The 22,394-nt window shown below is 55.1% G+C and overlaps 8 protein-coding genes across 8 annotated transcripts; 6 read left to right on the top strand and 2 right to left on the bottom strand.

Annotated features, from left to right (window-relative positions):
* Window positions 1-1,287: 1,287 nt before the first annotated feature.
* DSM5745_04530 (Zn(II)2Cys6 transcription factor domain-containing protein) lies at window positions 1,288-2,506 on the top strand (the record flags this gene model as incomplete). Its single annotated transcript, XM_026746546.1, has 2 exons — window positions 1,288-1,782; window positions 1,829-2,506. The coding sequence occupies 2 exons, from the start codon at window positions 1,288-1,290 to the stop codon at window positions 2,504-2,506; spliced, it is 1,173 nt and encodes a 390-aa protein (XP_026605542.1).
* A 391-nt stretch (window positions 2,507-2,897) lies between these two features.
* DSM5745_04529 (Zn(II)2Cys6 transcription factor domain-containing protein) lies at window positions 2,898-4,797 on the top strand (the record flags this gene model as incomplete). The annotated part of the gene is made up of 4 exons (XM_026746545.1): window positions 2,898-3,004; window positions 3,059-3,649; window positions 3,694-4,232; window positions 4,277-4,797. The coding sequence occupies 4 exons, from the start codon at window positions 2,898-2,900 to the stop codon at window positions 4,795-4,797; spliced, it is 1,758 nt and encodes a 585-aa protein (XP_026605541.1).
* A 692-nt stretch (window positions 4,798-5,489) lies between these two features.
* Window positions 5,490-7,703, top strand: DSM5745_04528 (Zn(II)2Cys6 transcription factor; the record flags this gene model as incomplete). The annotated part of the gene is made up of 1 exon (XM_026746544.1): window positions 5,490-7,703. The coding sequence occupies one exon, from the start codon at window positions 5,490-5,492 to the stop codon at window positions 7,701-7,703; it is 2,214 nt and encodes a 737-aa protein (XP_026605540.1).
* A 1,804-nt stretch (window positions 7,704-9,507) lies between these two features.
* On the top strand, window positions 9,508-10,552 carry DSM5745_04527 (NAD(P)-dependent alcohol dehydrogenase; the record flags this gene model as incomplete). Its single annotated transcript, XM_026746543.1, has 2 exons — window positions 9,508-9,648; window positions 9,698-10,552. 2 exons carry the CDS (start codon window positions 9,508-9,510, stop codon window positions 10,550-10,552), a joined length of 996 nt encoding a protein of 331 aa, XP_026605539.1.
* Window positions 10,553-11,013: 461 nt separating this feature from the next.
* On the bottom strand, window positions 11,014-13,067 carry DSM5745_04526 (uncharacterized protein; the record flags this gene model as incomplete). Its single annotated transcript, XM_026746542.1, has 6 exons — window positions 11,014-11,197; window positions 11,519-11,680; window positions 11,742-12,046; window positions 12,103-12,350; window positions 12,405-12,450; window positions 12,525-13,067. The coding sequence occupies 6 exons, from the start codon at window positions 13,065-13,067 to the stop codon at window positions 11,014-11,016; spliced, it is 1,488 nt and encodes a 495-aa protein (XP_026605538.1).
* Window positions 13,068-14,306: 1,239 nt separating this feature from the next.
* DSM5745_04525 (choline/carnitine O-acyltransferase) lies at window positions 14,307-16,187 on the top strand (the record flags this gene model as incomplete). Its single annotated transcript, XM_026746541.1, has 4 exons — window positions 14,307-15,703; window positions 15,791-15,872; window positions 15,932-16,017; window positions 16,064-16,187. 4 exons carry the CDS (start codon window positions 14,307-14,309, stop codon window positions 16,185-16,187), a joined length of 1,689 nt encoding a protein of 562 aa, XP_026605537.1.
* Window positions 16,188-17,319: 1,132 nt separating this feature from the next.
* DSM5745_04524 (uncharacterized protein) lies at window positions 17,320-18,855 on the top strand (the record flags this gene model as incomplete). Its single annotated transcript, XM_026746540.1, has 1 exon — window positions 17,320-18,855. The coding sequence occupies one exon, from the start codon at window positions 17,320-17,322 to the stop codon at window positions 18,853-18,855; it is 1,536 nt and encodes a 511-aa protein (XP_026605536.1).
* Window positions 18,856-19,140: 285 nt separating this feature from the next.
* DSM5745_04523 (DUF3632 domain-containing protein) lies at window positions 19,141-20,085 on the bottom strand (the record flags this gene model as incomplete). Its single annotated transcript, XM_026746539.1, has 1 exon — window positions 19,141-20,085. The coding sequence occupies one exon, from the start codon at window positions 20,083-20,085 to the stop codon at window positions 19,141-19,143; it is 945 nt and encodes a 314-aa protein (XP_026605535.1).
* Window positions 20,086-22,394: the final 2,309 nt, after the last annotated feature.

Raw genomic sequence — 22,394 nt, 5'->3', positions numbered from 1 at the left:
TCCAAATCCTGGTGACATGTTGCGCCGGCAAATCACATCATAGACCGAGCCAAGCACTATGCGCTGCATATGGTGAATATCAAATCCTTTGCGCTGCGCAACGGCCCGCGTGCCATCGGGGGGCGGGCGTCAACGCTGGCGTGCGGGCTTGATTCATACCATACCATCAGCCAGACAATTAGCCGAGGCATCGAGAGAGACATTGGCGGAGGCACCGACTGTCTGTCTCCAGAACTGGTGATGAGTATTCGCTCCAGCTCTGGATAGGACCGAGCTCAGGCAACCCAGACCAGCCGGGTTTGTTCCTTCCAGAATGGGAATCCCCGGGCCATTCACGAAGGATTCGACTGAGCTGGAGATCACCGCGATCACCCATAGCCCACCTGTCATATTGGCCCGAGCCGCGGCCCAGCTATACAGTTGTCACCGATCGTTTAGACGAAACCCCCAACCAAGGCAAGAAGTGGCGCATGGTGTGCTTGGATTCCTGATGGTGCGATGGGCTGTCTGGTTGGCTGCCTGGCACGATCAAGGCGGCTCTCTGTCTCGGGCAAACGGGTCAAGAGGGACAAGTCGCATTCCTGATTCCTGAAGAACTGCAGGCTGCTGGATTGGGAACGGGGTTGGCAGGGGTGTCCAGCCTTGGACTCCGCTTGCGTTCAGCTGGAGGGGCTGAGTCTGGGGGCTGGCTGCAGACTTGGCGAGCTTGCGTGTTTGTCTCTGGGATGGACATGGCTGCGAGCTGAGGGACTGGGATCCTTCAGCATTTATACTCCCAGCATTTATAGTACCGTGCTGTCGGTTCCCGTTGTGACACAGCATGGGGAGGTACGGGGCACCGTAACCTTGCAAGATGCAACTGCTCAGAAGTTAGAACTGGCCCGTGTCGATCATACGGTTCTGGGGGCGATTGGGGTAAGTTACACGCCATTGCCAATCGGACCCCTGCGCCCGGGCCACGTTCTGAACAGGGCGTGACTACGATGACCCAAGTGGTCTGTCCTGTCCAGATAAAGACGCGCAATGCAACGTGGACTGTGCAGGCAGCGTGTGATCACCTCATCCGCTAAGTGACCCTGGTTGTTTTAGTCCTTTTAGTCGCTTTAGTGTCCTTGGGTCCTTTAGCTGCAGTCGTCCCTCAGCTTCTGCGTGAGATTTTCCTTCTCCCAGTCCAGTCCCACCACTAACCCTACGAGTCTACCTGGGTATATTAGAGATTCCTTCGCCGTACACAATCCTTCAGCAGTCCTGTCCAAATCTCAGCCATCGTCGTTCATGCCGCCCAAAATGCCCCTGACCCCTCAGCAGCGCCGCAAGTCGCGCAACAAGGAGATCCCCCTCAACCTGATCCAGACCTGGCAGTGTCCAGGCAACGAGGGTGCCCGGCCTGTCGTGCGCCGGCCAATCACCGCCTGCGATGCATGCCGCGCTGCAAAGGTCAAATGCACCGGCCTGCAGAACGCCTGCGACCGCTGCACCGGCCGCGGCCTTGCTTGCAAATACACCACCCCATCGTCCAGCTCGCGCTCCACGGCCTCGTCCAGTCCCCCGAACACCTCGTCGTCCACCTCCTCCAATCGCCAGTCCCCTTCAACGGCTGCTAGCTCGATCTCCGGCTCTAATAAATCGTCCGATGCCATGGCCATGGAGTGGGTGCTCGATAGCGCGGAGCCATTAAATCTCGATGACGTCCCCGGCCACGACTTCAGCAGCATGGTCGACTGGCCCAAGGACATGTCCAGCCAAATGGTGGACTGGTCGACGCTCGACTTCAGCCAGAACGTACAGCCCCCGCTCCTCTTCAACACAGGAGGCTAATCCATCGCAGACAATCGACCTGAACGCCCTCGGGACGGGGACAGGGGGGATAGACGTCTTCACGCCGCCAGCCCAAGCCACCCTCCTCCCGGGCCAGGACGCCTCCACAATCAACCCAGCCTCCATGACCGTCCCGACCCTCCCCCTCCCCCCCTTCCACGAACCCTGCCACTGCCGCGCCAACCTGATGGCCCAAGTCCCCGAAGTCAAAGACGCAATGCACCGCAAGCCGCGCCCCCAACTCGACCGCATCTTCAAAGTCACCGGCAACGTGCTCTACGCCTGCCGCGATCTAGTCGGGTGCCCAACGTGCCAAATCAACTACGCCGACCTGGTCTGCGTGATGGCCGTCCTGCAGCAGACGGAAACATGCTTCGAGCACATCGCGAAAGAGGGCCTATCGACGAGCGCGATCCGCGTCAGCGTCGGCGAGTACGAGGTGCCGATCGGGAATGAGATCAAGCTGGGGCATATCCTGGTGATGGATTTGGTGTCGCAGGCAAACTGTCTGCTGAAGCTTCTGCGGAAGAGGAGCCAGGTGCTGGTGCAGACGCAGTCGGCGGCGCAGAGCCGGATGGCGCAGCTGAACATGGAGTATTTGCAGGAGGTGGTCAAGAGCTTTGGGCAGACGTTACGGGCGATTGCGGACTCGTTTGATGGGCAGAGCCAGCGGGATGTTGATACGTGAGGCGGTCTAAAAGGGATGAGATATGGAGCGTTTGTGTTTGGCTTTTGTTATTCTAGAGGGTGTTGGCGTTTGTGCTGCGGATATATATCATGGTTAGATCTACGTTGACAATCTACTTCTTCATCTTCATATGAGCTGCGTGTAGACTTGGTATAGCCGGGATGCTATACTATAGCTGGATCATAGTATAATAGAATATAAAAGAATAGAAGACGAAACAATCAAGCATATTCCAGTCAATCCCGGCCATGGCGGAGATAAGAGTAACCCCTGGGCCTAACCCCGAGACCCCGACCAGTCGGGTTACGTAAGCTCCCATTGTGGGATTGTTGACCTTCAGTCCTTCAGAACTGCGTCTCCAACTCTCCTTCAGCTGCCTGCTCTACCTGCCATGGCCGACGAGGACTCCTACCCGGCTCCGTACGGCCGCGCCTGCTCCAACTGCTCCACGTCCAAGTGCAAGTGCATCTTCCCGAAATCCGGAGGACGCTGCCAAAGGTGCGCCAGCTGAGCTGTTGGAGTCGGGGCCTAGCTAACACGTATGCGCCTCAGATGCCAGCGCCTGGACAAGGAATGTCGCCAGCCCCCGTCTCACAAACGCCAGTCCGCCCGCAAAGCCGCAACCTCGAAATCCGCCCGGTTGGAAGAGAAACTGGAGGATCTGGTTGCGCTGCTCCGCGCCGGCGTCCACTCCCCAATCGTCAATCCACTCAACAACGCCATGTCGACGCCCGAGTCGCTCGATGCCGCGCTCAACAGCTTCACGCAGAATACGTCCCTCCCGCCCATTCCAACCCTGACGCCCGATACGAACCCCTCCGAATCCACCAGTCGATCTCCCGTCGCATTCTCCACCCCCGCCGAGCCGACCCCGCCGCAGGCCGACGAGTGCCTTGACACCTTCCGCACCCAGCTCCTCCCATACTTTCCGTGTATATACATTCCGCCTGATATGAGCGTGCAACGGCTTCGCCAAACGCGCCCGTTTACATGGCTGTGTATCATGTCCGTCACTTGCAAAGCCGCCGCGCAACGGCGGGCTCTGAACGACAAGATCAAAGCCACGGTTGCACAGCAGATGGTGCACAACTCGGCAAGCACGGACATCGACATCCTCCTGGGCCTTCTGATCTACCTGGGCTGGTAAATCTGCTCCTCCGCGCAAAGTCGCCCGCTGACCGTCTCAGGTCGAATCAACAAGTCTACAACAAGGCGAATCTCCACGTGTTCACCCAGCTCGTTCATGCGGCGGTGTACGAGCTCGGCATCCACAATCCATCTGCGAAACCGAAGATGATGGCCTTGTGCGTTTACACGGAGGAGGAGGAGGACGCGCCGGTTCCGGGGCAGTCGATGGAGGAGCGCAGGGCGGTTCTGGCGGCTTTTCTTGTGACGTCGATGTACTTCTCATCCTCTTCTGCTTCTGAATTGTTGCTGATTGCGATTTACAGAATCTCGACTTTCGTGCAAAAAACGGACTCGCTTCGCTGGACGCCTTTCATGGCTGAGTGCCTTCGTCAAGTGGAGGAGCGGCAGGAGTGCATCAATGATGAGATCTTGGTACAACAGGTCAGACTGCAGCAGATCACAGATAAACTCAACATGAGCACTGGGTTCAATCCGACTTCCGACTCAGTTCAAGTGCCGCCCGCCTTCTATCTCCGGTCTATGCAGACGCAGCTGCAGAACATCCAGCCCCGTGTTGCACTGGACGCTCAAGCACATAGTAAGCCCCTCCACAATCCCAACAGGCCTCCCTAACAGCTACAGAAATCCTCCTCCTGCACCACCACTACGCCTCCCTAACGCTCCACGAATCCGCCCTCACCAGCGCCCCCATGTCCCCATCCAGCACCCTCAACTTTCAACAACTAGAACATCACTACGCGTGCCTCTCCGCCGCAAAATCCTGGTTCGCCCTCTTCCTCTCCATCCCCCCAGCATCCTACATCTCCTTCCCCTTCTCGATCTTCGCGCAAATGGTGCATAACCTCGTCGTGCTCTACCAACTCTCCACCTTCGACAATCCCTCCTGGGACGTCGCGGCCGTGCGCAAGACAATCGATGTCCTTGAACTCCTGGAAACGGTCATCAAGAATATGGGGCTTGTTGCGGCCGCCGCTGGATTGGAGGGCGAGGCAGACAGTGATGTCTTCTCCGTCGTCGCGAAGATGTATAAGTCTGTGCTGGTGGGGTGGGAGGTGAATCTTGCGCCGCCGATGCCCATGCCGATGCCGATGTTTGATGGGGAGTATGGGTTTACGCCGGAGTTTGGGACGGGGGCGGGTTGATCGTCTTTTTCTTTCTTTGGAGTAACTGGCATCGGCATCGGCCTTGGTATCGGTATCTCCAGCAGCTTCCCTGGCGCGGGACAAAAAATCCCATCGAAGAAGCAACATTTCTTCTGGACATGGGAGGACCTCTTGCGCAGTGAAGAGCTATGGAGTTCGGGCTGCGCATTAGCGATCGTCCAGTGCCACTGGCGCTGTGGCTTAGCCGACAATTCGTGCGCTGCGCAGGGCAAGCAGGCAAAGGGTCTTGGGACCTGTTTCCTCGGCCTCCGTGAGGCTAAGTGCTTGTACCGCCCAGTCTCACGAGCATTGGCCTTCGCTGAAGTTAAACTTCCTGGATCCCGGCCTTAACCTTGCACAAAAAGACAACCGACCTTCCGAAGTTTTGGCATCTTCGATCGTTGAGGCCAATCCTGGTGACGTTGCCGTTTGGTCGTGTGGTTATACTAGGCTGGCTAGGTCCCTTATAGTCACCACATACCGTGGCTCTAGGACAAATTGAGCAGATTCTACAACGTAATAGACAAAGTAAGCAACAGACTGTAAATGGACTAAATACAACGTAGTCGTTAAGCTGTTGATGCCTGGACCTTAAGGCAGACAGGCTCACGTGATCTTCCTGCGGCTGACGAGTTGGAGTCCCGATCTTCCCCTCATATTTCTTCTCCCTGCACTCAACAAGGTGGTCAAAAATGGCCAGTCCCACTTTTATAGTGAGTATGCCTCCAAACAAGACCCAGCCGGCGACCAGGAAGCGCAGCCAAGTGGCCAGGGCGTGCAACTGGTGCCGCGTGCATCGCCTCAAGTGCGACGCCGAGTTCCCGTGCGCCAACTGCCGCAAGAGAGGTGGCGATTGCAACAACGACCGACTAAACAGAGCCGCGACCCTGCCAGAGGCGACTAGGGAGATCGAAAAGCTGAAGAAGCGGGTCGAAGAGCTGGAACTCGAGCTTCAGAATGAGCGAAAAGCGCGGGCGCTGGTGCCGCAACTGGACGCGCTGTCTACGCCTACGCCCGGACCCAACGACAGCCCTGGCGACAGCGCCGTTGATTTGGGCGAGCATGCGAAGAATAAGGTCTGGGAGGGAATCCACATCAGCACGGCGCACTCGCCTCACAAGACGTGGTACGGTTCCTCATCGCTGTTCTTCTTCATCGGCAGCATCAACACTTTCCTGACGGCTGCGCTTGAACAAACGCATTCGGCGCGAGGGATGCTGCCGGAGTCTGCCAGTACGCTTCTCGATCAACCGGCGTCTACGATCAACAGCGACCGTGGCCGGCCAGCTGCCCCAACGGGCGACTCCATCCGCGGCGGAGAGTCTCTTACCTCGATGCAGGAGGAATACTTCCTCAATCTCTTCTGGGAGACTTATTACCCCTCGAATCCGATCCTCGATGAACGCGACTTCAAAGAGCACTATCAATCGCTCTGGGCAGCTTCCGACACCGAGCGACAACCCTCCGCTCTTGTGGATATTGTCCTTGCTTTGTGCATGCAGTACGGGATGGCCAGGCAGCCTGGAGGTCGTCATGCTCTCACCGCAGCAGCCAGGGGCGACGTCAATGACAGCGACTCGACTCTCGCTGGCCGATGGCACTATCGTCGCTGCTTGAGCCTTCTGTCGAACGAACTGGAGAGCCCTACCCTGTCGACAATCCAGTGCCACCTCCTCTGCTCAATCTACCTATGCTGCGGAGGCTTCCAGAACATGTCCGACAACGCCTGTGGCCTCGCCGTGCGAACAGCCTTCATGCTAGGCCTGCACGTCGAACCCCCGCAGAGCATGCCGCGTCGAGAACGCGAGCTGCGCAAGCGGATCTGGTGGACGATCTACGTCGTGGAAAGCAACCGGAGCATGAAGCTCGGGCGTCCATTCACCGTCCAGGAGTCAACATCCTCGTGTACGCTGCCAGCGGATGACCGCGAGATTGCCGGCCTTTCCGGGTCGAGCTTCGCACCGATCGGCGGGAACGTCACTTGGCTGACGTGGCATCTGCACGGGATCAAGCTGCTCATTGCAGCGCGGAAGGCGTACGTGAGTTTCTTCTCGAAGCCGCCTGACGCCTTAACTCTGGGGAATTCCGAGTCAACCACGAAGACCATGGATGCTTGGTTGCAGGGCGTTCCAGAAGTCCTCAAGACCAGCCGGCAGAACAACGGCACGCCATTCTCAACGGATCTCTCCCCAGTCTTAATCGAACAATTCACCCCCGTCTGGCTGCAACGCGAGCGCCTCCTCCTCGAGCTGCGGTACCACAACACATGCATGAGCCTCTACCGGTCATCAATATGCTTCACACTAAACGGCGTACCGGTCGCAATCACCGAACAAACTGCGCTGAAGTGCGCCGCGCACGCCATGGCGCTAATCCACATCATCCACCAAGTCCTCGACACAACTGCAATACTAGACGGCTGGCACGAGGCCTTCCAGTGGCAGTGGAACGCAGCCATGACGCTCGTCGGCTTCGTTCTGGCATTCCCGGCGACCGTATCCACGCGCGCCGCCCGGGAAACAATCGACCTCTCTGTCTCCGCGTTCGAGAGCTTCGGGGACAGCTTCGCGGTGGCGGCGAATGCGGCGACGATCATGCGCGACCTGAGCGCCAAGATAGACCGGCTCGCACAGGACCGTGTGACCAAGGTCGGAGACGGCCAGATGTTCTCAGCGAATACTCGGGCTGCTCAAGTATACAGCACCACTGGATTTGAAATGCCTCTGGACGCCCCGGCCGGCCTCTTCGACCAGGCTATCGAGTGGCCTCTGCATTTCGGCGATGAGCCGGCGACGGCGGAGATCGGTGGGGTTCTCGGGCATTCGATTGATATCTCGGCGGAGATCATGACGGATATTGATTGGGCGGGTCTGAATGCTGGGTTTTTTGACCAGTGGGCTGTTTGATCTCTGCTTATGGCTCCAGGCTCCAGCCGCTCTCGAATTACTGGCTTGCCCGACCACATTCAACGGTGCAAGTTCTGATTCCCGGGGCACTGGCGGACATACACCGCAAGCCCGAGCTGCAGTGGGATCACGGCATTCGGTCATGCGGTGGCTGTCATGATACTGGGAAAGCGAAATCCAGGATTGATTCGAAATGGGGAAGCTGTTGCTCGGGTATCAACATCCGTTGCACCCCTAACCGCATCTCTCTGCATCATCTCCGTCGGACCCTAACTGGATCATGTCAAAGCCGCAAAGCGTCCCGTCCCAGCTCTAGGACATCAAAAGCCTGCTGCCCATTTCGAGACACTGGGTACATTCACTGCGCAGGAGCGGAAGGCTTATCCGTCGCATAGACCTGCGTCTGGTTGTCACTCTCGCTTGTCTTTACTGCATCAGTTGCTTGATCGGACAAATCTCGGTGCTGCATCTGTTGCTGGTATGTACCTGGGATAAACCTAGCAAGTGCAGTTAACCCTGGCCGCCAGGATGCACCAATCTCAACATGAATGCGTCGAACAGTGGAAACAGCACCACCTCGCTCGTCTTCGTCGTTTACACGATCTTTCGGATCCCGCAACACTAATTACTCGCAGGATCGGGCCGAGTATCTTCCTGTCCGCGATTGTTCTGTTCTCAATATTCACTATGTCTCCCGCTCATAAGCATAGGGATTCGGCTTTGTCCGACTTCGCCGGCTTCCCGAGCAATCTCCCAGATTATGGCACTTCATCAACGAGTCCAGAGCCGCGTGTATCATCGCGAGCATCGAGAGCGACCGGTCGGACATCTACGCCGAACCATCAGCATCAAGAGGTAGCCGGTGCTATAGCCATGTTCCTGCAGGTGGCTTGAGCCGTCGTGGCCGTCATGCTGCTTGGGCTACTATGTCTACCCTAGGATTGCTAGGGTACCTGGGTAGTCCGGCCCCGATGTATCGGCGCCTCCCTGCTACGATCGGTGGCAACGCCAGCTGCCCGGCGCTTGTCTCATGGCAAAGGTATTCCGTGTTCTCTCCGTGTGATGTAGCCTACCTGGTTATTCCACAGCAACATCCGCGGGCAGTGGAAGCGGGCCTTGACGTCAACCACCTTGATAGCGGAGGGACCATCGAGGCATTCTTGGAACGACCGAGTTTCGTGCTCGAGATGCACTATACCGTCTTGGTTGTTGACGACTGTTGGCGAACGCAAGCATCATTGTCATTGTTGGGGTGTTGACTTTGAAGTTGTACCGTGCGAATAGGCGGGTTAATGCGGGTGGGAAGCTGACTGAGGGGTTGGTTGGGTTTAGGTATACCCTTTGAGCTTTTCAAGCTGATGAATGACCATGGCCGTGGTTGGGTAAAGAACTCGTATACTCCAGATTTCCGGCGAGTTCTACCCCGTCACATCCTCATTTTCGGAAATGGGGAGCTCCTTCCAAAAGAAGACGAGGATCACTAATCGACTCCGAAACTCCGAGGCCCTCCACGGCTCCATGTGTACTAGCTTCACTCTGTACTACTTGCCCGGAGTCTCGATAATGGAGTTCTTTATTGGATTTCTCATCCCGGCAGATGCATTTGGAGGTCCGAGTCTCCGGGAGCGTCTCCGAGAGGATGCACTGCTTATCTTGCATGCATAATGGAGTCTATAAAAGCAAGGAAAATGCTCGCTGAACTGCAACATCGTCCATCCTTCAATCTCCACGAATCCTCTGTACTTTGACTCAATCTGCCTTGAACCCGATCATAGCATTACTTGCTTGACTGGATTAAGCAGCAATGCCTTCCTTCACTGTCTTCAAGGGCCACGAGTCCGGCAACCCCGTCAAAAGCACCACCACCAAACCAGACGACCTCACAGAAGACTACGTCCTCATCCGCGTAACAGCCTCCGGCCTCTGCGGCACAGACCTGCACTTCGTACGTCCCCCTTCACCTTTACCAGATTTCCCACTGCTAAAACACCCAGCGCCACGCGAACATCGTCCTCGGCCACGAAGGCGTCGGCGTCGTCGAGTCCCTGGGCCCCGCCACACGGCACCTAAAGAAAGGCGACCGCGTCGGCTGGGGCTACGAAACCGACAGCTGCGGCCACTGCACCGAGTGTCTCCAGGGAACAGAGACCTTCTGCCCGGAACGCCAAATGTACTCGGAGAAGAACACGGACCAGGGCTCCTTCGCCTCCCACGCCATCTGGCGCGAGGCCTTCCTGCACAAGATCCCCGACGCACTCAGCGACGCCGCCGCCGCACCACTGCAATGCGGTGGCGCGACGGTCTTCGCGGCGCTGGACGGCGTCAAGCCAACCGATACCGTCGGCATCCTGGGCGTCGGCGGCCTAGGACATCTAGCGATCCAATTCGCGGCTAAGATGGGCTGCCGCGTCGTGGTGTTATCAAGTTCCGACCGCAAGAAGGACGAAGCGCTACGCTTGGGCGCACACGAGTTCATCGCAACGAAAGACGCATCAAAGCTTGATATCAGCACGCCCCTAAACCGCCTGCTGGTCACCGCCGCCGTCCCGCCATCGTGGGACATCCTCGTCCCGATCCTCGCGCCCCGGGCGCACATCTACCCGATCACCGTGAGCCCGGGGACGTTCTCGATCCCGTACATGACGCTCATCCAGACCGGTGTGAAGATCATTGGGGCGAATGTGCCGCCGCGCGCGCTGCACAGGCGTATGCTGGAGTTTGCGGCGCTGCATGGGATCGCCCCGTTGGTTGAGGAGTTTCCGATGAGTGAGGAGGGGATTCTGGAGGCGATGGGGAGACTTGAGAGGGGGGAGGTGCGGTATAGGGCTGTTTTGATTCCGGAGAATTAGGAGGAGGGTTGGTTGGGTGGTTGGTGTTAGGGTATTGGGTTAGGCCAGTGTACTAGCTTAATAATAGATTTCTTAAATTGAATCGTGCCAGAGTGGGAGGCGATATCTGATTCCCAATAATATGAAAAGAGGAACAATCAACCATGGTTGATGAAATCGAAGTTTTATAGCACATCCCAGCCGCCTCCCTAAGAAGAGGCGGAACTCCACCGAGCCCTGACCTCGGGATCAACCCACACGCACGTTCCCACCAGCAAAAGGACCAAAAGCCAAAAAGAAATGCTTCCGACACGGGGAATCGAACCCCGAGCTGGTCGGTGAGAGCGACCGATGTTAACCATTACACCATATCGGATTGCTTGTTGAAGGTCACTCTTCATTTTATCCTTATAAAGAAAAAAGAATAAACCAAGAGACAAGATGTCCGGTTCTAACTCCCTTGGAAATGGAAGGGAAATGCATCATTGGAAAAGGTTGTTGCATTGCGTGAAGCGTCTTTTTTGGACATCGAAGACTAGGTCTGAAGCTTGTTGGATGGCTTCTCTTGTTTTGCGAATGTTCTGCTCGGTTTGTTCAGGTGTCACTGTGTTGGAAGTGTTGCCTGTAGAAAGCTGAGCTTTCAACTTATCTAATGGGCTAGAGCGGCTGTGAAGTGTTTAGTACGCACGTCTCAAAAGAAGATCCACTGATTCAGGGCCTCTACTTTCTGTGAGTAACGCTGACACCGAAAATGAATTACATGTTGCCTACTGGTGGAGCATGAGTGCATGATATATGATCTAGCAGCCTTCAGACTATTGTAACCAAAGCAATATACTTCGTGTATAGGTAGATAGAGCAGATCTGGACATCCATATTCATCCGTGTTCTACTGACAATAATCTACTTGTCCCATCTATGCTAAAGTTTTATGCCGCAGTCTATAGTCCCTCTGCCTTGCCCCCACCTGCAGTAGCAGCAACGTACTCTTTCCAGACCTGCTCGATATTATTCTTATAGATCCAGTCCATCTTGCCGCTGGACGCAAATCCAAAACCCGCGATTCTTGCCCTTATAACACTATCAAAGTCGACATCTTCCTTCCTAGTCCCCATGGAATGCTTCTCCCGTGATTCAAGATACTCATACCTCACAATGCACATATTAGCATTCAAAGAACATGCTAAGGCAGACATGACTGAGAACTCACATGCGCTCATAGTAAGGCCCACGAATTTGCTGGAAGATCTCCAATGCACCCTTGATCATCGTGCTCGTGTTAAATGCCCTAGAATACTCTAGCTCCAGGGCCCGCGCCAGAATCCAGCCATCTTCCATCGCAAACGCGGCGCCGGATCCGAATGCACCGGACAGCGGGTGACTTGCATCGCCGATCAGCGCGACCTTATCCCATGCTGTGATGTCTTGTAGACAGGGTCCGGCAACCATCGCGAACTCTCTCCACGCGCCTTCAGGGACAGCTTTGAGTACTTCTTGGATGCGGGGGTCGTATTCCTGGAGAGAGGGATTAGTACAACCCTAAAATCATGGTAACCAGGAAATGCGCATACCCCAGTTCTTGCAAGAACGTGCTGATTCGTCACGGGTACTGCCCAGGTCGCAGCCCTGTCCGGGGTGACTGCTTCGTTGTACGACCGGATCGTGATCTCGCACAGACGAGGTTCTTCCTCGGACTCGTCGTCCACCTGTGCAAAGTAGAGATGACCATTCAACACATGCCACCACCCGTTCGACGTGGGGAAGTCCTTAACATGGGCGATTGAGGAGAGCGGGATGAGCACTCGGAATGCTGTGTTTCCTACACAAGCTCGTCAGTTCTATTTAGCCGGACCTGAACGGATGCAAGACCTACCGGTGACACGGAGATGGTGGTCGGGGAACAAAGTGCGTCGTACAATCTGCCATACCACGCGGTCAGAAACAACCTCCAGCTTAACACTCCCAGCCTTTTGCCCTGCCTGTTGTAACTCACCGAACGAATCCCATCCGCCCCGACAACTAGATCCGCCAATACCTCCGTCCCATCCTTGAACTTCAGACACACACCCTGACCCAGCCCAAGGTCCCGTATCTCCACAACCTTCTTGCCAAAGTGAATTATCCCACCGGGAACCCTTTCCAGCAGCGCCGCCTGCAACCGCGTCCGCCTTGCCCGAATCGAGGCATACCGCGGGCCATCCGCCTGCTTGTCTTCCAATGCTGCAGAGACACGGCTATCAAGATCCACGGCCTCCCCCGTGCGCCCATTCCTCTGCCACGAGTGCCCAATCTTCCCACCCTTGACGCCCTCCGCAGCGCCCAGTAACTCCAGTACATTCCACGCATTCCGCCCGATGCTGATTCCCGCGCCGACCTCGCGAGGCTCGGATGCTTGCTCGTATAGCTTGACGGAGACGGAGGGGAGTTCTGATAGAGCGATTGCTGTGCCTAGGCCGCCTGGGCCGCCGCCGATGATGGCTATGGATATAGGCGCGGTCATAGTCGATGGCTGGGAAGGTGTAAGTGTCTCGTGCATGTTGGCTGATCGCGGGGCTATAAATCGTCTGGACACGCCATGGCGCGATTTGGTGAGCAATTGGAGCATTGGTGGGCGGATTGGCTAGATTGGAAGGTGATTGCGACATAGTTGGAGAGTATGGCATTGGGAAAGACTGTAGGTAGATAAGGAGTTCAATCGGCCCATACTTATCATGATCGTTTGAGATGGAAGCTTACCTAGTGGCACTGTCTTCCTAGGTACCATAAGCACCGGGCGACGCAGTTGTTTGGTCCGCCTTGTTTGCCGCTACCTATACTCATCCATATACCTATATATACTGATAACAGGACAGGCCATTTGACTTGTAATTAATATACGGCCAGAACCTTCGTTTTCCAATGGTGTGCCTTTAGGTTTGTCTTCGCTAGAAATCTCGTCTTCGTCGCCGTCTCTGTCCCCATACCCAGCCAATGCTTCTTTTCCCTCACGTGTAAGAACCGAAACCACTTTCTTATTCTCACTATGGATATTGACGGAGCAATTCAACGGCTTCGCCATACAAATCTATGATATAAGTAAAATTAGGTCAAATTTACCTGATTGTCAAATCCGGAAGAAGAGCACAAAATACTTCGGGTTCCAAGTAGAAAGTACAATGGCAGCATGCCCTTAGCCCTAGTTTCCCCTTAGCAGTTCGATTTTGACTCCTCTATCCAAGCAGTTATATATATCTTGAATATACTACTACCTATCAATGGCCGATGTATCTACGGGGTGATGTTCAAATCAAGACCTAGAGTTGGCTGTTCTCGCCCGGAAGCACGGTCTACCTTGTGGTTATTCGTCTAGTACCATATTGCTGGCCATTGATTTCCGAGACCCCTGATTCTATTTACTTTCTCATCGACCTTGTTAGTCACATGCTAGGTACATATTACAATCGACGACCCTACCTGTCATATCAATCCGACCGGCGCTTAATCATCTAGGTACGCGCCGTGGCTGCATTAGCACACCACGCAGCGAAAATAGAATCGCCTGCATTGAGTTCCAACAGCAGGATCCTGCTAGGCAGCTCTGACTCGCCAGGTTTCATTGACTGACTCAAACAGAAAAGGAACAACAGGAGGACGCACTACATGAGATGAGACTGCACACTGACTTTCCCTCTTTTACAGACATAAATTCACATAACTTGAAACTAAATAATAATCAATCCTCCTCTCCAGCTACTAACCGTCCATTGCTTTTACTCCCTTCAAGAAATAGAACACGATGTTACAGTCAAGACAAAGTCTGCAAATAACAAACCGTCCCATCCACAAATCCAAAGGCGCCTTGCTACAGTTCCAAGACTCCCTACCTCAACTCCCGGTCCCAACGCTGGAAAAAACTGCAAAACAATATGTAAAGTCCCTCCATCCCCTGCTTTCAGCAGAACAATACCTCGCCAGCAAGGCCGCGGTTGAAGACTTCATCAAACCAGGCGGAGTCGGAAGAGCGCTCCAAGCCAGACTCCTTGCAAGGAGAGACAACCCAGAAATCCAAAACTGGCTCAACGACTGGTGGAATGAGACAGCTTACTTGGGAAACCGCGAGCCCGTGGTGCCGTATACCAGCTACTTCTGCTCTTATCGCGACGACCACCTGGTTGGAAATCCAGCGAAGAGAGCAGCTGCTATTACCTTTGCCGCGCTTGAGTTTCAGGGCCTTGTTGATTCTTCCTCGCTTGAGCCGGAGCTTACAAAGGGCCAGCCACTGTGCATGGCTGGGTATAAATGGCTGTACAATGCCACGCGCATGCCTGCGCGCCCTTCAGACATCCCCGTGAAGTTCAAGGCCGACGAGCACAAACATATCATTGTGGTTCGAAAAAACCAATTCTTCTTGATTCCTCATACTTTAGATGGAAAGCAACTGAGTGCCGTCGAGCTAGAACGGCAGTTCAATCGCGTCTACCAACTGGCCAGCACACAGGCCCAGGCCCAGGTGCCCGCAGTTGGCGCCCTGACGTCCGCAAATCGAGACACCTGGGCAGATACTCGCGGGCTGCTGCACTCTCACTCTCACCCTACGAACAAGGAAGCCCTACGTGTCATTGAGTCGGCTTCATTCCTCGTCTGCCTGGACGAGGCGGCCCCAGTCAAGCTTGAATCGCGAGCACGACAGTACTGGCACGGCGACGGCGCGAACCGATGGTACGACAAGCCGGTGCAGTTTATCGTTAATGAAAACGGCACCGCGGGATTCATGGGCGAGCATTGCATGGTGGATGGGACGCTGGCACTGCAGTTAAACGAGTACATCAACGCGCGGATCCTCAGCGGGCTTGAATTCGATGCTGCAGGTGGCAGGCTGGACATGCCGGTGCCACGCCGGGTTCAGTTTGAGGTGACGGGGCAAGTGCAGGTTCAGATTGCGCGCGCGGTCGCGGAGTTTCATTCTGTGATGACGCGGCATAATCTTGCGGTTTTGGCGTACAAGGGATATGGAAGGGCGCTGGTTAAGAAGTTGCAGTGTTCGCCGGACGCGTACGTCCAGATGTTGATCCAGCTTGCGTACTTCAAGATGCATGGGAAGATTGTCCCGACGTATGAGTCTGCGTCGACGCGGCGGTTCCAGCTCGGGCGGACGGAAACATGCCGCTCGGTTTTGGATGAGTCGGTGGCTTGGTGTGTTGCTATGACGGACGCATTGCAATGCAATGGCACTTGAGTAGGACTACTTTGTAAGGCCCTTGATGCTTATGCCAAGTACAGTGCCGCTGCGTCAATGGGCAAGGGCGTTGATAGGCATTTGTTTGGCCTTAGGAAGGTCCTCAGACCAGACAAGGAGATTCCTGTAATATTATAGATCCGGCTTTTACACATTCAAGCACGTGGATTCTGTCGACGTCGCAGGTTAGTTCTGAGTTCTTCAATGGATATGGCTGGGCCCAGGCCGTTGATGATGGGTTTGGGGTCGCGTATATGATCAATGAGAATTGGTTTGTCTTACAACTGCTGTGACTGGACGTATTCTAATATTCACAGGCTCAACTTCAACATTGTTTCTAAAGGCCCTGACTGCGACCGCATGAGATACTACCTGCGTGAAGCTGCTGAGGAAATGCATTACTTGCTGAAGGAAACGATAGCGCCTGAGGTAAAGCTGTAGGCACGGTTGGATGATAGAAACCATCGTCTGGTCTGCAAACTTTAGGTTATCCTGTGTGTAGACTCTGCCCGCCCTTGCCTTCCAAGTGACCCAGGCCCCGGTTTCACGACGGCCATGGCCTCAGCACCCCTCAATGTCCCCGACCAGCCATTTCGACCCACCTACCCATCGCTCAGGGCCCGCCCAAACAACAAGTGACGTGCAGCTCAGCAAATGGCGCAAGCTTCTTCAGCCTGAGTACTGGGGCGGCATTCCTGCTCCTGTATCACCACCCGGCCAAACAATTAGATGGTAACTCCCATATGGCCGCTCAACTGCCTCGTTCCTTCGTTCACAGAATACCCAGCAGGTAGGAGCTGTAACAAACCTACCTAGGGACTCCCAACGACTGCCAAGACCCCAGAGAGGCCTCGCCCGGGCAAATGTCGGGGAAACGTGCGAATGAGCAGCGGGTCGGTCTTGGCATAGTCCCGCCAAGGCTTGGCATGATTCCGGAGCCAGCATTGGGGCAACTGCACAGGCGGTTTGAAGACCGACTCAACGGTGAGAAGACGGTATGTCTTGTAAGGATGGATGTATACTGCCATCTGGAAGCTAGAACTACATCATTGTTATGTCGATGGTGTTTTGCAAGACCGACCCGCGTGAGCCAGCAGCCCGCCAAGCTGCCGAATTGTCGGGCTGGGCAGGGAATTGACTTTTCTGTGCTCGTCTACTGCACTGCCTGCAAGTGCCAAGACCGGCCCGGTGTCCAGCCCGTCATCGGTCCGTGGACGAATCAGCTCCAGCTCTCCGGGGTATCTTCGGCATGGAGACCCCGGACTCTGCCCGAGTGCAACGCTGCAACTCGCCTGCTGCACGACTTTCTACCGTCCGATACTCGGAACCTGGCCGAGTCGTATTGCCTTGGCGGGTGGCGACTCTGACAAGACCATGTACACGCACGGATGAGGGACCCCATACTCGGAGGACTTCCCTATCTCAGGGTCTGCCAACCCCGTGGAGATACCCTTACGTAGACCTTCCCCATGTAAGTTGGACTCAGAATGGCGGGGTATAAATATCCCCCAACTGTCCACCCGAAAGTCCCAGCTGCCTTTCCTCTTCTTCCTCTCCAGCACATCCCGCCAGCATGCCCTCCCTAAACCTCAACGTGGACTGGAAGTCCAACCGCCGCGCAATAGCCTACTGCCTCGTCGCGGCCATCGGCGCCCTCTGCTACGGCTACGACACAATCTACTACACCGGCATCCAAGGCATGCCGTGGTTCGCGCGCGACTACGGAACGCTCGACCCGGACGGGTCCTACAGCCTAGGAACAACCTTCCTCTCCCTCTCCGCAAGCATCATCTACGTCGGCGAGCTAGTCGGCGCGCTCATCGCAGCACCTATAAACGAGTCGCTCGGCCGCCGCGCCGTCTTCCTCTCCGCGAGCCTGTGCATCATCGCCGGCGCAATCGTCCAGGCTTGCTCGTTTGGCTCGCACCCTGTTTTCTATGTCGGCCGTGTGCTTATCGGTCTTGGTGTAGGCCAGTTCACGGCGACGTGTCTGATCTACATCGGCGAGGTCGCGCCGTCCGCGATCCGCGGGCCAGCGCTCATGTGCTTCCAGTTCATGCAGAGCATCTCGCAGCTTGTCGGGGCGTGCGTGAACCAGGGGACGCAGAGCATCGAAAGCGCACAGTCGTACCGCATCCCAATGTGTCTTCTCGTCGTGCTGCCCGGAATAATGCTCCTATGCCTGGGCTTCACGCCGGAGAGTCCAGTGTGGTACATGAGCAAGGACAAGCGCGAGAAGGCGCTCAAATCGCTCCGCAGGATCAACGCCAGCAACAAGTCGTACGATCCCGCCGCCGACATCGAGATCATCGAGACGGCCGTGCAGAACGAGCGCGAGCAGGCCGCCGATGCAACCTGGGCCAGTCTGCTCACGGACCCCGTGGAGCGCCGGAAGCTGTCCTATGCCTGCGGCGCGATGTTCGTGCAGCAGATCAACGGGATCCAGTTCTGGTATACGTATGGCGTTGTCTTCGCGCAGAGTATTGGCGTTGCGGACCCGTTTACGATCAACACGATTATCTATGTTCTGCAGATCATCACCGTTGCGATTGCGGTGGTGTGCGGGAACAAGATCAGCCGGCGGATGAACCTGATAGTGTGCTCGGTTGGGATCCTCGTGTCGCTGGTTATTGTGGGTGGGCTTGGGACGACGCGGGCGGGCGATGGGAGTTTCACGCGCGGTGTCGGGATTGGTATTGTGGTGTTGGCGTACATCAACATCATCTTCTACAACTTCTCTATCGGGACGCTGAGCTACAGTATCGCGAGTGAGATGTCTGTCGGGCGGAACAGGAACAAGATCACGTCGTGCGCGATGGGCGTGTTCTTTGTGACGGTGTGGCTGATGGTCTTTACGAGTCCTTATATGTACTATGATGGGAACCTGGGGCCCATGATTGGGTTTGTGTATGGTGGGACGACGCTCTTTCTGCTTGCGTACTCGTGGTTCTGTGTTGGCGAGACGAAGGGGCGCAGCAATGCGGAGATTGAGAGGTTGTTCCAGGATAGAGTCCCTGTTAGGGAGTGGGCAACTTATGTTATTCCCGATGCGGAGGGTGCTGGGGTGCAGAAGAAGGGGGTGGATGAGGAGCAGATTGAGATGGCTTAATTGTGGTATAACAATTGAGCCCTTTTATGGTTAATGAATTGAATCAAACCCTGGAATGGGTGTAAATAGCATACCACTGCCGCGATAGCATGACATGAACTTAAGAACTTCTCTCGTTTGATTTGAGGCCGAGAAAAGGGAATAATTCTGGATAACCGCTGAAAGAAAAGAAGTAGAGGACGGGTGACTGGATTGCTATGGCCAGACAAGGCACATCTCAACCGTGATGTCCAGTCTGCCCTGAAGTATCGAAGACGCCAGAGCGATAACACCCAGTCATCACATTCAAGGCCCGTCAGTTTCCTCCAAAAGACGAGTAACCACCCCAGCAGCCTCCACAACCACAGCCCTAGTCTCCTCGTCGAGACTCCCATCCGTACTCAACTCCCGCAGTCTTCTTCCCCATAACTCCCACCGCTCCCTAGCCAGTCCATCCTCCCTCGGCCACAGATCCGTCTTAAACTCCAGTGTCGCAGCATAATGCCTGCGGAAATCCTCACCGTCCGCCTCCCACAGCGCCAGTCCACCATCGCGCATCCAAGTCGCCGCCACCCGGACATCAAGCGTCCACAGCTCATCCGGCGAGATGACATGCACCGTTCTGTCTGGCCGGGGCAGTCCGGAATGTCCGACATCACGCTCCAGGACGTTGCGGCAAGCATAGAAGACACTGATAGAGCTTACGCCGTTTCCGCCTCTCAGATGGTTCACTTCCAGCAGCGCCGTCGAAAAGTCGATGAACCGGAGAAAGAGCTCGGCAGGAGTACGTTCTAGCTTCGAGGTGATGGTGCCGATCGCGCTGTCTTCGCGAATGCCGTCCCAGGCGCGCCAGGCCTCAAGGATATCGTGGTCGTCTCGCCACTGCCAGTCGAAACGAGGCAGCTTTGACCAACGGAGTTTCCCGTCGGGGCCAAGATAACTGCGGAGATAAGACTCGGCGTCGGTGGCTGCGCGCACGTGCGTGGGCTGGGTTGGTGGCTGCGCGCGTAGAGCGTCGAGGAAGGCAAGGTGAGGTCCGTGGGAGGCTGAATTGACAACAGTCGTGAAGAAGGCATCCCACAGCTGCCACAGGGCGCTTGAGGGGTCTGGAGAAGAAGTCACGGCGTCAACTATGTGAGAGGCCGTTTCGTCTGGCGTCGAGGAAGGGGGCGTTGAAGCGAGAAGAGCTTGAATGGGAGCGGAAAAGGGGGTTGGGGGGTTGCTGCCGGGGATATCGAAAAAAGTGGCCATCTTGCAGACGGACAGTTTGTGATGATGATGAGCGTAGGCCAAGGAGGAAGTTGGGCCATCCAGTCTGGGTGTTGATATACTAAAGGAAACATATTTCTAGGGTTTGTCCGAGTGTCCTGATTGTGGTGGCCAACTTGGATGACTCAATGACATCATTCACCTGTACAACTTGGGACTGGTCAGCCACTTTGATGCGTCATCCAGGCCTACATGGCCCCTGTATGGTGAGTCACTCACGGGCATAGCTGCGGCTGTCTTCTTGATGGGCGAATGAGACGGCGCTGTAAGGCTTGACACCCCGGAAGCCAACCCTTAGATCTATAACCTTCGAATCAAACACTTTGGTTCTTTGTTACTGTTGGAAGATCTTCGAAACGTACATGTTTGCTGCGCCCTTAATCTGATTCAATCGCAACATGGTTCTGTGCTGGCCCACGAAATCCGTCCGACAGTGCATCTCGCAGTGGCAAGTGCACGGTAAGCCGCTGCTACGTGGCACTGTTGGCTTCTGCTCGTCCAGGCCAATAAACCCAGAGTACCATAGGTAGATATAGGGCGGTTCCTGACTACTGGTATCCATGGATTGTTTGAGCCCTAACCCGCTACAGCCAGTGCACTCGATACTCGATAGATACCTAAAAGCTGATCGTGAGAAGCTCCAAACAAGCTAAAGCTCCCCCAGGTGCACTAGATTGCCGCTGGTGAAATCAACGGAGTGTTTGTGATACTATTGAGATCCTGTCTGGTTCTTGGGGCCAAAATATCCAACATAACAACTGGAAACGCACTGCTGAACCATGAATAGTCAGAAGCAGTATGGGTACACTTTCTAGTCATGTTTAAGAACAGGCTGTCCGCCCCCACGTAAATCCGGACCCTCGAGCATGAGTTAGATTATGCTACAGGCGGAGTGAGCCTATACAGAGACAGCAATCACTTGCGAATGTTGGTTTGAGTTGCATTGCCCTTCTTAGTGGCTCTATGATCAGGACTTATGCTGGTAGTCAACGCCTATAGTGACCATTTATTATATTCCCTACGCTCTCCTTCGAAAGGTATAAAGGGCCTCCCTTTCAGCTGCCCCGTTGTTCTCCATCCCAACACCAAACTTCCACTCATTCATTACTCAATCAGCACTCAATCCCAAGCTCTCTTTCACAATACAGTTTTCATCCTCCTCTATCCTGTTCCTCGGTCTTGTCCTCGCGCAAACTTCCATTGCTGCCCCCGCGCCCGCGCCAGTTAGGACCCACCGAGCGAGCCGTCGACGGCCTCCCCCCAAGTGACCAGTTCATAGAGTGCCCAGGATACCGGTACAGCCGAGCCCAAGTAGAAAAGGCCATCCAGCGAGGCATTACCCTAACGCCTACGAACCAGCCACAGCCCGGTAATCTCCTTCGCGAAGGCTGTTATATCTTTTACCCTTTAAAATACAACCACTAACTCGCGCGCTCTCTAGGCGGGTACCCGGGCATTTTTAGCAACAACCGCAAGCTCCCGTTCGCTGAGGAGTGCTCGGGCAAGAAGCTATACGAATTCCCTATTCTCCACGGCGACATTATCCACAGTGGTGGAAGCCCCGGCCCAGACCGTGTCGTGTTCTTCATCCACTCGGACAATCCGGACACGAATCCCACGCAGGACGGCTCATACTGCGGCGTCATGACGCATGACGGTGCGCCTGCGCGTGAATTTAACATGTGCCTCGTTGAGGACTAAATGGAGGACTGGGGGGTGGGATTTGAGACTTGTGTGCATGTATGAGGTTCTAAAGTTAGAACATGTCCGCTTGCGCTTCGGCTCTCATGAGACATGAGATCTTCTATTTACCAGTGACTGAGACTTCTCTGCAAATGGATATTTCTCATCAACTCAACGGATTATTTGATCCTAGAAAGACTGAAAATGGGATTGATTGAACGCTGCGAGAACAACTTGCACTCTTCCTAGCTAGCTAATGAACGACATGGCCAACGGACGCCGCCAATCCAAGACCAAAATACCAGCAGAAAATACCCCAGGAATAAGAGCGCTCAATCATTTCGCGTTTTCTCCGTCTCGTCGCATCTCGGTCTCTAACAATGCTGTAAAGGTCTATTTGCAAGTTCCGGTGGCCTGGCTGGGGGTTTGCTAAGGAGTCAAAGGTATTAGTATCGTGTCTTGAAGTTATTATGGAGAATAAAGAGGGCTCTGAGTGTAACATACCACGCAGAGACCAGAGGAACAGACACCCATGCTTCCGTCCTGCTTGCAGGCGGCACCGGAGGCAAGCTGGAAGTCGAGCAATCGATGTTAGCACCGGCCTACGT

Source organism: Aspergillus mulundensis, assembly GCF_003369625.1.
Source record: "Aspergillus mulundensis strain DSM 5745 chromosome Unknown scaffold_3, whole genome shotgun sequence".
NCBI lineage: Eukaryota > Fungi > Ascomycota > Eurotiomycetes > Eurotiales > Aspergillaceae > Aspergillus > Aspergillus mulundensis.
The sequence above is the reverse complement of the archived record's forward strand: the minus strand, read 5'-3'. Positions and strand labels throughout refer to the sequence as shown.